Below are 15598 nucleotides of genomic sequence, written 5' to 3' on the forward strand. Positions count from 1 at the left end.
CTGAGCGGGTCACGTGTTAGGTAATTTGTTCAGGACAATCTATCTGTTTCTGTGCCAAATTGTATTGGTCTAGTGTGATTTAGTAACAAACATTCGTCCATCCAAATTTCTCATTTATAATATTAGTTAGATTCATTGGACAACATCACATACATTACTCTGATCCCAATGTAAGTAGCTAAAGCACTTGTGATATGGAATATTAGAAGTAACGACGGCACCACAAACACCCATTCCCAAGACAACATAGAATTCTAATACACTTTTTCTACATCGACTCGGCTGGGAATCGAACCCGGGATATCGGAGTGGCGTACCCATGAAAACCGGCGTACACACTACTCGACCACGGAGGTCGTCAGAATTATGTCATTAATGATGTGTTATATATTATTAAAAAATAGTAAAATAAATGTTACTATTCTTAATAAATAAAATGACGTTTATTTGTCTCCTGTGCGTTCACAACTTTGGTGAATTATTTAAATAATTATAAACTTAAAATAATCAATAAAAGTACCCAAAAAAGGATGTGCTGATTGATATTTATATATATTATTTATTATATTTATATATTGATATCCTTCATTGCATGCATGCAATGGAAAGGAGTATGCTCAATGTCAAAAAGTCGGACAGATTGAAAAACTGTGTCATTAGAAATAAAACCAAAACAATAGCTGTAACAATTAAAGTCAAAAGACTTAAATGGAGATGGGCAGGCCACTTGATAAGAGGACACGACAAATGGATCAAAAGAGTGACACGGTGGTACCCCAGAGAAGGCAAAAGGAAGAGAGGTACCACAGAAAAGGTGGGATGACGACATTAGACAAGTGGCAGGAGTCATCTGGAACAGAGTGGCTCAAGAAAGGGACGAATGGAAAAGGTTGGAGGAGGCCTTTACCGACTGGCAAACAGATCTGCAAGTGATAACCAAGAAACAGATATTAGTTGAATTTTTTTTTTTAATTAGTTAAGAGTTAGTGTTACTTTTTTTTAAGTTCAAATTTAATGTAACCAATTAAGAGATCTGAATAAAAGGCTATTATTATTATTTTTGTATGTTTTTCATTATAAAATGTTATGTTCGGTTATTACAATTGTGCCCAGCCGAGACGTGTATATAGTAATAATATATTAATAAAATTATACAAGTTTAGTAACATAAGTTGAAAGACAATAAAAAAAGTAGAAAGTTTATATGATATAATTAACAAAAAATAAAATAGAAATATAAAGGTACATCAAAGGTCATGTAGATATTTATCGGTCACTCATAGATTTTGATGCCGTAAGAAATTTTAACCATTCATTGCCAATGTGGCACTAACCTTGGGAACTAACTAACCTTTGTGCCTGGAGTAGTCACTTGCTCACTCACCCTTTAATCCGAAACAAAACAAGACTAAGTACTGCTGTTTGGTGGTAGAATATATGATTAGTTGTACCTACCCTGACGACCTTGCATAAAGCCCTACCAACATGGAAGGGAACTAAGTAGTCAAAAAGGTATTTTATAATTATTTGACTAACGTTTTTTGGACACTTTTTATATCAAACGTTTACAACACCTAAGTTAGTTACCTTCAGTTTCGTTGGCGGTGAAAGTCAGTCCTTTAGTTTTAAAATATATACTAATGATTTAGTTGTTGTTTATTTTCACTTATTTTGAGCGGAGATGGCCAAGTGGTTAGAACACGTGCATCTTAAACGATGATTTCGGGTTCAAACCCAGGCAAGCACCACTGAATTTTCATGTGCTTAATTTGTGTTTATAATTCATCTCGTGCTCGGCGGTAAAGGAAAAAATCGTGAGGAAACCTGCATGTGTCTACTTTAAACGAAATTCTGCCACATGTGTATTCCACCAACCCGCATTGGAGCAGCGTGGTGGAATATGCTCCATACCTTCTCTTCGAAGGGAGAGGAGACCTTAGCCCAGCAGTGGGAAATTTACAGGCTGTTAATGTTAATGTATTTTCGCTTATCGTTAATAAAGTAATCAGTAATCTCCGTTTATGTACCATCAACTCATTATATATTCAACAACAACAACAACAACAAAACAGTAATTGTCTTCTTCTTTTCCCTGACTTTCTCCCAAACTATTCAGGTTCAGTGCAACCTGTCTTTTCCTCCCATTCACTCATTATTCGTCATCTGATCGTTCAAATCAATCTCCCTCATATCCCTCCTCACACACTAGATCCGTGTCTTCTTAGGTCATTCTCTTCCACTCCATCTCTCTCATGCAAAATGACAAATGTATAATATAATAATTGCAATTGTTGTTCTACGGCCAAACAGAAGTACTCAGTATTGTTATGTTCCGGTTTGAAGATTGATCGAGCCAATGTATTTTAGGTACGATACAGGGGGATACAGTGCGAATGTCTATGGGCTGTGGTGATCACATCTGGTGGCCCATACGCAGTCTGCCAACCTATTTGGAAAATATATGAAAAATTACCAATACAATGCTGGTATATCTGAATAAATAATTATGTAACTTTTTTACTATTCATTTTATTAGAAAGTTAAAATTTAACGGCTTCAAGGTAACTGAATCTAGGTTTATAGTTATATAACACAGCAGTTGTTTGAATTATGGGATAAATTACAATAATTAAGTTATGAAACGCATTATACTGAATGTGAATGGCAGTTCTAAGCTTCCACTGATTCGGAATATTATATACGTTTCAGCATTTGACTGCTTCGTAGGTTTAATGGCTATATGGCTTGAGGTTCTGGGTTCAAACTCCAAATCAGACCGATGAGAAGTTATTGGGGTCTTTTTATCGAATTAAGTCTCATTAACAGTCTGGAGGTCTGGAATTTGCAGTTGCAATACTTCGATGCCTGGTACTGCGCCTGAACTCTTACCGGTAGTATCAGATTTGCTGTTCCATTAGATTATGAGAGTGAGAGAATAGAGACTGGACTTGTATGTGCTCACATACTTTTGTACCGTAATATGTCCTGAGCAGTTTGCTGGTCTCCCTTGAGATTGACCTCCGTGACCAGAAATCACTCAGAGCTGCGTCATGTTCATACAAACCAATTTTTGCCACGGCGACAAACTTGAAAAAAGGCTAGGCAATCTGCCCTTGATTTATTACAGTGCGGAAATTTTCCCGTTAACACAAATAACTAAATCAATGTGTTTTATACGATCAAACAGAAACGACGTAATATCACTATAATCTGCAAGTTAGACTTATACCGAAGGAATTTTGAATCCACTTAGCGAAAATGCTTTAAAAAACATTTGCCGAAATTACTGAATTATGAGCCGCACACGAAACGCCGCGCGCCGTGGTAGCGCTCCATTATCGCAAGGAAATTAAAATTGCGATTCATTCATGTTGATTTTTTTGTAAATTTATTTATCGTTGCTGTAATCGTCGTTGAAATACAGTTTCTACATATTTGAAGTCTAAAATTCTAAAACAACTAACATAAACTTGAAAATGAAAGGAAAAAGAAATAAATATGTTTTTTTGATCGAGATTTTCGGTTTAGAATATAATTATATTTTTAATTGAAAGCTCGTGGTTCTGGGACGCCTAGAACTAAAACATCTTTACCTTTATATCTTTAAAAATATTTGGTTAATATTTTTAAGTGTAATGTTCTATTTGTATTATAGAAATGAAAAAACAATATTATCTTGGTGTAACTATATTGGTTGTAGTGTGTTGGTGTACCATGAAAGTTACGCTTAACACTCGTCAAACGCCACACTACTTTACTAGTGTGCTTGTATTTAGTAGCCAACTGTTATCCATTATATTTTCAACGCGTTCTCAGCTTTGACAGTCCATTTAGACATATAAATAATGAAATCCGAATAAATCAAAAGATTAAGTTTAATAAACTAGTCTTCGTTCTAATAAACTAACTAGGAAATTATGTTTTTGGGTTCGTAATTTGTTGATTTTCAAATGGATGTGGTTGAATGAATGAATGACTAATGATATAAAGTAGTTATAAGCTAAGTATAAGTTTTTATTTAATTATAATTAAATCGAACGAATTCATATCTTGTTTTATAATATTATTAGATACTGAGTTTCTTGCCGGTCCTTCTCGGTAGAATCTACATTCCGAATCGATTCAAAAGTGCTCGTAAAAGCCTACTTGAATAAAGTATATTTTGATTTGATTTCATTTCATTTGACTTTCTTTAAAGGTTGACCTCTAAAAAATTGACAATTACACATGATGTTCATGTGCAATTTCCTAACGAAAAATATCGTTAGGAAATTGCACACCAACGAGCTCAAGATGAAAAAACACAAATTAAGCTTATTGTAATTCAGTGGTGCTTGTTTGGGCTTGAACCCGCAATCATCGGTTAACCCTTGGTGCCCTCGGTATATTAAAAACAACGTTACGGTAAAATAAGGCCGACATGAGTTGGTAAATGTAAGTATTTATTATAAAGGGACGACTTTTTCGGACTTTTACCATTCCAACCTAACCTAACCTAACATGTAAATCCTAAGGTTTACCAAGTGAATGATGGTAAAAGTTCGAATCCCAAAGTTTTATGGACATTTACCATTCATAGTCAGTAAATCTTAGGTTTTACTGAAAAATCTTAAGATTTAACGTAGTTCGAGCTTTTAAAATAACATATACATTTAAGTTCTAATAATTTGATGGAATTAATATAATATAATTACAATGAACAACTATTTTCTAAGATCCCTATCTGTAGAATCCATATTCCGAAGAAGTGTTATGTTTAAATTAACCTTGTAAAATTACTTACTTGATTAATCTTCAAAATTGCGTGTAAGAGCCTACTTGAATGAATTAGGTACTTATAATATAATTGGATCACTTGATACAAGGCCGTCATATTCTACCGAGAAACAGGAATACTTAGTATTGTTGTGTTTCGGTTTGAAGGGTGAGTAAGTTAGTGTAACTATAGACAGATGTAACATCTTAGTTCCCAACGTTGGTGGCGCATTGGTGATGTAAGGAATAGCTAACATTTGTTACAGCGCCAATGTTTGTGGGCGTTGGTGAACACTTATCACCAGGTCATTGTTCCGTTCTTACCTAAATTATATTAAAAAATGTACCAATTCTTAATTTAAAATTTTAGTATAATTTAAGTAAATCTAGAATATTTTTATTGATGGATTCATTGGTATTTTATAGTATCTGAATATATCGTCATGATCAGTCACGGAGGTAATTAAAATATTTGCATGCACGAATAAATCCGAAATAGAAAATATTTTTTTAGCCGCCGATTCGATAGGTCAAGTGTAGCTCGAATGCTATTCACATAGGCTACGCCTCAAATCAATAAAACTGCCAAAACTCTAAGCATCTGGCGCGAATGTACGATTACAATACGCATGCGCAAATCAATGTTGCCAGCAATGAAATAATATTTACCAGTAATTTTAGGGAAGTCTTACTCGGAAAAGTCATTGTCAAATATAAATTATTATTAATATCTAAATATACGAGAAAATCTACAAGTGGTTTGGGATATACGACACCACGAGATGTGTGGTCCAAATTAAGAACAGAGCTCATTTCATCTTAATCCGTGGATATAAGAGACCGTAAGAGCAGACGAAATGAATTATAGTTATATGTGTGTGATTATCTTTATAACATTTAGTATTTAACACCTTAAAGGGTTGCTAGAAAGTAACCAGCGAAAGTAAACCCAAAGAGCTTTCACATCAGAGGGATCGTGGTCATGAATGTCTGTTGAACTATTATTTATAATCTTGTTTTATAAAACCAATCATTTGAACTCAACTGAATGAAATAAGTGGACAGTGTCTTGATAGGATATAAATTTGAGTCCCTGAATAATGTTTAGTACTTTAACTGTATTGATTTAGTAATTCGTCCCTTTATATATAATACAATTAGATTTTATATAAATATTAACAATATATAAGTAGTTATTGTTTGTGATGTGATATTGAATTTTATTGTATTATTTGTTGAAATCGCGTTAAAGATAAATAGGAAGAATTGAAAATTTAATATGGCAACACCGTAATAAACGTCAAAAATAAGAAGTGGAGCGAAATTTAGGTGATGCAAGTGAATTCTTTTTAATTATGAATGAAAAAATAAAGGACAGCTATCGAATTTTTTTTAAGTCAATCAATAAGACGTTCTAATATGTTTTTTTCAAATTTATTTTTCGAAAAATGTTCTGAATTTTTAAAAAAAGAACGAAGCGCGTGCTCGTCCAATGTGTTCTTACAATGTATCAGACATTTGTTGTAGTTATTATGTTGTGTTAAAATCGTAACAGATGCAATGTTGTTAAATATCCGTGTCGTTTAACATATCGATTATTGAACGAATTTTTATAAACGTGTTGTGTCAAGGTTGTGCTTTTATCGTTGAAATTCCGCTGACTTTTAAAGGTAAATATTTTATTATGCAAATAGATATATATTTAAAAAAAAAACATTACTTACTTACTGCAACGAAGTACTTTTGGAAGACTTTTTTACAGAATAAATACTATAAGATAAGATAATATTTTTTAATATAATAATTGATATAATTAATAGTAAAAACTTATTTAATATATATTTTATAAATTATGAAAATATTGAGTTTAAGTTATTAGCTAGACTAATTAAGAAAAATAATTACAGGAATGATATAAAATTAATATCTGATTTTAAGTAAAATTTGTGAAAGTGTAATTCTAGACCACTTCGCTTTGAAACGTTAATATCTAAAACTTGTAACGTTGTTAATGGAAGGAAACTATACGAAACTCTTAATAGCCTGTCATAAGATGCCAAAAATAATGTCAAAACTTCGTAACGAGGGCCTCCAATATCGGATAATGGGATGCTGTTATTATATTATTCATAGATTTGCCTCAAGAATACCTATCTGATTTTTAATCTTATGCAAAAATCAGCGTTTTTTTTTTTAATTTCTTTAGAATCGTTGTGAGTTTTGAAACTCGATGAAACGAAAGTGCGTCACAAAAAAGGGGAACGAAAATAAATAATTTAATTTGATTATTAAAGTTTTTCTTCTACCGTTTGTGAATTGCACAAACACACATTTTTTAATCGTATTTCACGCGATTTGCTATTAACTCAGCTATATTGTGCACCACTAAGAGTTTATTAATAATATATCTTTATTTATAATACTACACTTAACTGTTTACTTCCACTTTAATTTTAATTTAAAAATTCCGACAACAGTTTCGTCGACGTTTATAACGCCATTTTTTCGCAAATCCATAGTAAATATCATAGATTAATCAAGCTCTCGACCAATGATATTGCGTCAATTTGCTGTCAAATCTTGTTTATTTGGCTGTTTTCCTCTCATGGTTGGAATAGAGTATATAAGGTTATACATATACAGGATAAAGCCTGTTTCCCGCGACTTCATTTACTACAAAATACCTGATCCATCTCTTTCTGTCATCAAAATTCTAACATTTGAAAGAAGTAGACAGCAATGTTTTACTAATCAAAAATTACCATTATTAATTGGTAAAGCCTATTTGAAAGATAAATTAGTTTACGTGTTTATGATGACGTCTAGATTTAACGCCTTGTCAATTTTAGAAAGCAACGTTGTTTAAACATTTAAATTGATCATATACTTAACTTTACCGTTCTTTATTTAAATATACGTAGCCCGTGGACATAATTAGCTCATTTAATTACATGCCCGAGAACTTTTACAGGCTATTACGAAAGAAATATTTGATAGTTTTCTCTGTTACTTTTATTTATTTACTTGCGGTTTCAGCGGCTTTACCTTCGCGCAATTTATAAAACTTTATGTATAGCACAGAAACCGTCACCCCCATTTAATCTCCCACGGTTTAAATGAATAAAATAGCCTACGTCTTTCCCTGGGACCCAAAATCTCAATACTAAATGTTATCTAAATCGGTTCTGCGGTGTAAAGAGGTGTTACCTCTTCACGTTTAACAGAGTTACTTTCACATTAGCAGCCTGTAAATTTCCCACTGCTGGGCTAAAGCGTCCTCTCCCTTTGAGGAGAAGGCTTGTAATATATTCCACCACGCTGCCCCAATGCGGGTTGGTGGAATACACATGTGGCAGAGTTTCGTTGAAATTAGACACATGCAGGTTTCCTCACGATGTTTTACTTCACCGCCGAGCACGAGATGAATTATAAGCACAAATTAAGCACATGAAATTCAGTGGTGACTGCCTGGGTTTGAACCCGAAATCATCGGTTAAGATGCACGCGTTCTAACCACTGCCATCTCGGGTTCTAGAGTTACTTTAGCATTTATAATATTTGGATAGATCAAGATTTTGTTATTATTATTATTTATTAGCCCATTATTTTAAAAATTACCAGTAACAATCTACATTTTGCATTAAAGTAGGTATTATCAATATGTATGATACAAAGTTAATATGCAAACTATGCTATGATGTCTTCCTGACTGATTTGGTTCAAGGCAGCTATTCTCAACGAGCGCGTAAACGAAGGAGATAATTATACAAATGTCAATAACTTTAATCCAACTGACTCGGAAATTGGACCCCGAACCACGATTAACTCTTTAAGCTAGTCACTAGATCAACGGAATAGTTAAATCGTAATAAGTAGCATAATACAAATATACTAAACCTGAAGAGATGTCATTACTAGCAGTCTACTGCTAGGCTTTTTGAATTAGCTTCACTTATGGCCATAGTCATCTGACATTATTTTGCGTGTCTTCCAATAAGCCCGAAGACTTCATCTCTTACCATAAAGGTTTTAGAGGATTTCTTCAGAGATAAAGAGCTAAAAATCCTATGAACATTTCGTTGAGAGTCTAAATATAAAACCTTTTATAACACGTGCCACTCGTTTCAACGCGGTCATGATTTCAAACTTGGGCTATTAAAAATTTAAAGCTCATGACGAAATAGGCATATTACTCAATGTTAAATATAAAAGCGTGGAGTTTATTGATTATTAGGTAAGTTATATATACATTTAATTGTACTTTACTGACATATTATGTAATTAAAACGGTGGAAAAGAGTAGCTACTGAGTTTCTTGTCGGTTCTTATCGGTAGAATCTACTTTCCGAACCGGTGGTAGCTTCATTTAATTCAACACTAACTACAAAGAATATTTTGTTTTTTATGTTACAATAGTTATTTGTTATTTTGATTTATATGTTTTTATTTAAAAAAACCATATACGTAATTCTGTTATATACTGTTGTTTCAGAATATATAATGCGGTATAAAAGGCGTGCATCGCAGACTACGAGGGCGTCTCGCCACTCCGACAAAAAGTACACTATCCGTAAGTTTAACATTTTTAAATAAAAACCTATGTATAATTCAATTGCGTCAAACCTTATCTTATTAAGATAAACATCCTTAATTTAAGTATTATTTTTACATCGAAGTCTTACGATGTTTCATTTATTTCTTCTCATAAGATGAAATTGGAAAAAAAAATGTTTTTATTGGATTTGAATCGCCGAACAGCAATACTCAGTATTGTTGTGTTCCGGTTTGAAGGGTGAGTGAGCCAGTGTAACTACAGGCACAAGGGACGTAACATTTTAGTTCCCAAGGTTGGTTGCGCATTGGTGATGTAAGGAATGGTTAATATTTCTTACAGCGCCGTTGTCTGTGGGCGGTGGTGACCACTTACCATCAGGTTGCCCATTTGCTCGTCCGCCTATAGATACCATAAAAAAAATTGAAGATGCTAACTGTGATCATGATCAACATTTTCTCCCCTTTGGATGATCTTGACGCAAAGACTTCAACTCATTGTGTCAATGCAGTACATGAAGGAATCAATTTAATGAAATTGAAAACTGGAAATGAAATCCTCATTTTAGTTCATAATTATATTCCATAAACAACATAAATCAACATTTTTATTTAAAAAACAAACTTTTAATAAACACAATAAAACAAGATAAAATTTATGTTTACGTAATGCAAATTTAATGGCCGTAATTTCCTATGAGCTAGAAGTTTAAATCGGTAAAGTTTGAAATATTCGTATACCGGGAGTCGTTCGTAAACAACCAATATTAGTTTCAAGTGTCAAACTTCGATTGCACCATAAATTATTGTTACGTTCATTACAGAAGAACAAAATTATACTTATGGTAGTTTTTTTATGGACTCACCTAGGTCCTACGTGACTGGGTTACCCATGGGACCAATGTCAGTCGGATAATATATTTCAAAACACCAAATCATATATTCCCCAAGTCTATTTACTTTGAAGGACGATTGAGCCATTATATCTTAGTGATGGATGGACGGTGGATTAATGATATGATTAATATTTTGTATATTGTTTATGCGTGGTGAACACTCACCATCAGGAGACAAATTTTCCTACATTTCAATAACAAATATAAAAGGTTATTTATCGGGTAGGTATATAAGTAAGAGTGAATTATTTGCACTTCATTCATTCATGGATTCCTGGGGAAGTACCCGCTAAAAAGACGGGGATTCACCCAGCGTATTGGACGCGTTCAGCGAAGTTAAAAGAATTTTAGTACCGCGTAAAATGTCTAAGATGGCTGAAGAGTGATTTGAACTTGATGAAATGATTTAGGTATTAAGCACATTTTTGAAGTCTTGTTTAGGATTTGATCAGGGGAACCCGGATGCATTTGGGGCCCTCCAAGACTGAAGGCCCGGGGCGAGCCACCCCTTCCTAGGGACCTTAGGTTAGTCGAATTAAACACTTTAATAACGTTCGTTAACTGTAATATATTATTACAATTTATAGTTGTGACCTGGTTGAATGCTCAAACCAGAATGCCTTCCGTTATCCAGCCGCGCTCAACTATGACAAAGTAGACCCTGGAATTGGCCGACGCTTTTGATTGGTTATCGCAGATTTAGTCAAACTAGCAACTTATAATCGAAACATTAATTAATCTAATGAAAAATTACCTCAGTTAGAAAACTTTACAGTTAGTATTGTTCTGTTCTGGTTAGAAACTGTTAACTGTGTGTAAGTTCACAAGGGACATAACGACATTAAGTCACATTGGATGATTTAAATGTAAACATTTAAATACAATAAACAAACTCTTAGGTTGTAGAATAGTAAACTTGGACGCGGCTCATTTATATGCTTGTCATAAACAGCTGTCGCCAATAAATGTAATATTTATAATTTGCATACGCCGTCATTGATTTTAATATACGACGAAGTTTGTATATTAATTTTATTTGTTTATAAGTTACTGTTCTCGCTATTATTAACATAAGTAACCTACTTCTGTTATTCAATCGGAAAAGAGTATTTTCAGAGTAGAATATACATTCTTAACAAGTTCCTTGTATATGATCTTGTAAAAAAATATTCAAGGATACTTGTAGAAAAACCTGGTTGATTGAAGTATATTTTGTTTTCGTTTATTATTTTTATTCAATTTAGTCTATAACCTCGACCGTACCGATCAATCTCCTGTGTATGACATCGCACATTTTATCGCCGAAATAATTTGTGACCTGTTGGCACAACTAAAATACATTAAAGAAAAAATATTTTTATTTAGTCTGCATATTACGGAAAAATTACGTCATCTTCTGTTCCTGGGCTTAAGAATACTTTTCTTTTTTTGTTTCCGGGGAGGAAATGCTTTTACGCATCACGCCCGATCGGGCAGGGACCGGAACGGATATGTGAGATTCCCGGGGTAGAAGGTCCCGGCGTACCCACTAAAACCTCCCCAGAATTCCGCCTCGCCGCACGACGCAGGGTTACAGGAACACTGTCGCTTACAACCGCAACCCCGCCAGCGTTAGTTACCGCTACGCAACCGACCTCGAAGACACGCCAGGATGGTAGTGCGCGCCTTCCTGCTCACGGCCTCCGTCCGTGACGGATTCCCCCGAGTCCGCTACAGAAGTTTGGGGGCTACTTTTTATACTAACCTAACCTAACAAATGACGACCTACTCCTAAAGCGCGAGCGATATCGCGGGCGATAAAGAGTTTTTTATAATTTATATCACCAGGATACGTAAATACATATGTTTAATAAACATAATGTATCTGCAAGAGAGCAGTGTTATATACCTATGTTATAGTTGTCAAGAGTGTTCGGAGACACACAGGCACTCTCTATTTCGTCACTTGTAATCCGAGGGGACAAATATCCTATACGAGAGGAGATGAGTTTACTTGCAAGCTTTGTTTCATCAAAATCGGTGCAGTGGTTTAGCCTTGAAAGAAAACAAACAAACATACATTAGTATATAGTTTTAACAGTATGATATAGTACATCTTGCTTTTATAATATTAAGTATTCATTGTGTATGAAAATTTTCGAAGACAATGTCCAACAAAATTTTCAAGCAAAGCAACTTTTGTTATTTAATGGTAAAATGTTCAAGTAAAATGTGTTTGTATTTTCGACTATTTCTCATCAATAAGTTAAAAGTTTACCTCGTATCTGGTTCACTGGCCGCGGTCCAACGTTTCCGAATTATAAGGTTAGTGTCACACTGCAGTCATATTTAAGAATCAAAAAATATTCTTTCTTTACTCATTTTCCTTGATTTTCGATAAATAATAATTACATTGTATTTAATTAACTTGATTTAGATGTATATTTTGGGTCCGAGATGGCCCAGTGGTTAGAACGCGTGCATCTTAACCGATGATTTCGGGTTCAAACCCAGGCAGGCACCACTGAATTTTCATGTGCTTAATTTGTGTTTGTAATTCATCTCGTGCTCGGCGGTGAAGGAAAACATCGTGAGGAAACCTGCATGTGTCTAATTTCAATGAAATTCTGCCACATGTGTATTCCACCAACCCGCATTGGAGCAGCGTGGTGGAATATGCTCCATACCTTCTCCTCAATGGGAGAGGAGGCCTTAGCCCAGCAGTGGGAAATTTACAGGCTGATTATGTTTTATGTAGATGTATATTTTGAACTGTTGGTTATATAATTTTGTAAAAAGGAGTGTGCCCTACACCTTCTCATCCGAGGAACGTGTCAGACAGTTGTCAAGTATATTATATATTTTATAACCTAGCCTAGATAGCCAAGATGGCCCAGTTAATTAACCTATGATTGCGGATTCAAACCTAGGCAAGCACCGTTGAATTTCTATGTTCTTATTTGTTGTGTATAATTAATCTCGTGCTCGAAGGTAGACATCGTCTAATTTCCTAAGGGTAAGGCTAAGGCTGTGAATAGGGCTATCGGGGTTTCGTTACTGTGATCATAGAGGGAGATATGTGCCATAAGCGCCACTCCTGGCTGGCGGATTGGCAATCGGCAACGCACCTGCAAGCCCCCCGGTGTTGCAGATGTCCATGGGCGGTGGTAGTCACTTTCCATCAGGTGAGTCTCCTGCTCGATTGCCACCTATGACATAAAAAAAAAATAATAGTACTACGGGATAAAATGGTGTGGTGATTATACAAGGTGAGCCTCCTGCTCGTATGACATAAAAAAAAAAAAAATTAGTACTACGGGATAAAATGATTATACATATTTATTATATATCTACCACACATACCAACATTAAAACTAGTATTCATGTGTTCCGGTTCGAAGGGTGAGTGAGCCGGTATAACTACAGGCACAAGAATATTAACATATCAGTTCCCATGGTTTTTGATGAATTTAATATGTTGTCCTTACCACCGGCTGGCCCATTAGTCCATTAGCTTATCAATGCCATTGGTGGTTCAATCCATACACCGCTATAAGATAACTTGTCTTTGTGTAACGACTTACTTAACTTGTAAAACCTACGTATGAACCAAAACTACAACGAAATTAATTTAATAAGGAATATCATATCTGGTTACTGGTCACGGTATACTAAGACGATTCAAATGATTTACCAGTCAACGTGTATCCTTACAAAGTTTGACAGAGATAGGAGCCGTTACCTTTTTATTTGGATAATAGCCAAATGTTACCAAACAGCCTCACCGGCGCCTTGGGAAAGCGCGAGAATAACATATCTACTGCAGTCGTACTTAAATATTATAATCGAATAAAATAACACGGTAATACGAACTTTAATAATGCTGATTTACAATATTTTTATTCAATTTTAATAATAATATTTTATTGAAATGTGATTACTACGATGTAAGCGTTCGAAAACAAAATAAAATTGACTACGAGAGTTTGATAGATGTCGCGTCGTCCTGTTTGTGTATATTATGTCTTTGTCAGTGTTAGGTTATAATCTTTATTTATTTATTTAAATGCCTTATTGCACAACATACAGGTGAACATAAGAAAAACCAAAAAAAAAAAACAAATGTTGAGCAAAGGCGGTCTTATCGTTTATAGAGATCACAGACAAACTTTGGTGATAGAAGATTAGAAAGAAAAGAGGGAAGTGCAAATATGAGAGAAGAGATAATAACATTGGAATGTTTAATAAATAATAATAATAAATAAATATTGGACAACATCACACACATTACTCTGATGTAAGTAGCTAAAGCACTTGTGTTATGGAAAATCAGAAGTAACGACGGTACCACAAGCACCCAGACCCAAGACAACATAGAAAACTAATGAACTTTTTCTACATCGACTCGGCCAGGAATCGTCAGGTACACGGAGGTCATCAGAGTCATTCGTATATAAGTAATAAAATAAACTGCACACAACTACATCTCAATATTACACACATAATAATTTATATTATATAATTATAGATATTTCGATGTGAATTTCAGTTAAATTATAAAAATTCTAACCCAGCCGAACGACTATCGTATGTTTTGATATAAGTTGAATGACCGTTCACAATTTATCGACAATTTACAATCTCACGAGATTAATTATAATGAAAGGGCTATTAACGATTTACAGTTCACATGGGGATCCGTTGAACGGTATGTAGGAAGCTGATTTGTTGCAGTGGCATCTGAATGTTTGTTAAAATAAACCGAAGGAATGAAACCTTCACTATGAGGCTCATCCTATCTAAAATATATTTCAGACTAGCTGTGCCCGCGACTCCGTGCGCGTTTGAATTTAATAAAAAAGTTATTTTTCTGTTCGCAGATTTTACTATAAATTATTAATTCTGAATTAGGTGTTTCTGTAACTTTTGTGGTATTAAGTCGTTTGTAGGAGGAGGAGTGGTGGTATGCGTGAGGGCTGTGCGCGGTACTGGACGGTATTTTCATATTGCAGCGTGAATTTATTATTATGTTATATATAATTCTAAAATAAAAGTAGCCTACTCCTCGTTACATCAGCTACCTGCTAGTGAAAGTCCCGTCAAAATCAGTCCAGCCACACAGACAAAATTTGTAAATAAAATATATTTTGGTATATGTACGATGTATAAATACATATGAATTTACTAAAAAGCGGTTATTTCGATATTACTAACAGACACTTCAATTTAATCATATGTATAGATAGGATGAGGTGAAGGTTTTATAGTTATCTAGCTACTTCACACTGTTGCAATCGATTTAATTGTTACTGCTAAGCCCTTACCCATAAATGGGTTCATCATCATCATCATCATTAGCAGCCTGTAAATTTCCCACTGCTGGGCTAAGGCCTCCTCTCCCTTTGAGGAGGTTTGAG

The 15598-nt window shown here is 34.4% G+C and overlaps 2 protein-coding genes across 2 annotated transcripts in view; one reads left to right on the forward strand and one right to left on the reverse strand.

Moving 5' to 3' along the window:
* LOC113396880 (alpha-tocopherol transfer protein-like) overlaps positions 1–15598 on the reverse strand; it is a 171000-nt gene that overhangs the window by 106198 nt on the left and 49204 nt on the right. The window lies entirely within an intron of this gene.
* The window catches only part of LOC113396884 (ras-like protein family member 10B), a 72209-nt gene continuing 62673 nt past the window's right edge, over positions 6063–15598 (forward strand). The window contains exons 1-2 of the mRNA XM_026634954.2: positions 6063–6425; positions 9248–9325. Of these exons, the coding sequence (XP_026490739.1) occupies positions 9256–9325 (70 nt within the window). The 5' untranslated portion in view covers positions 6063–6425; positions 9248–9255. The remainder of the gene's footprint in view (positions 6426–9247; positions 9326–15598) is intronic.

The sequence above is a fragment of the Vanessa tameamea genome, chromosome 21 (genome assembly GCF_037043105.1).
Source record: "Vanessa tameamea isolate UH-Manoa-2023 chromosome 21, ilVanTame1 primary haplotype, whole genome shotgun sequence".
Taxonomy (NCBI): domain Eukaryota; kingdom Metazoa; phylum Arthropoda; class Insecta; order Lepidoptera; family Nymphalidae; genus Vanessa; species Vanessa tameamea.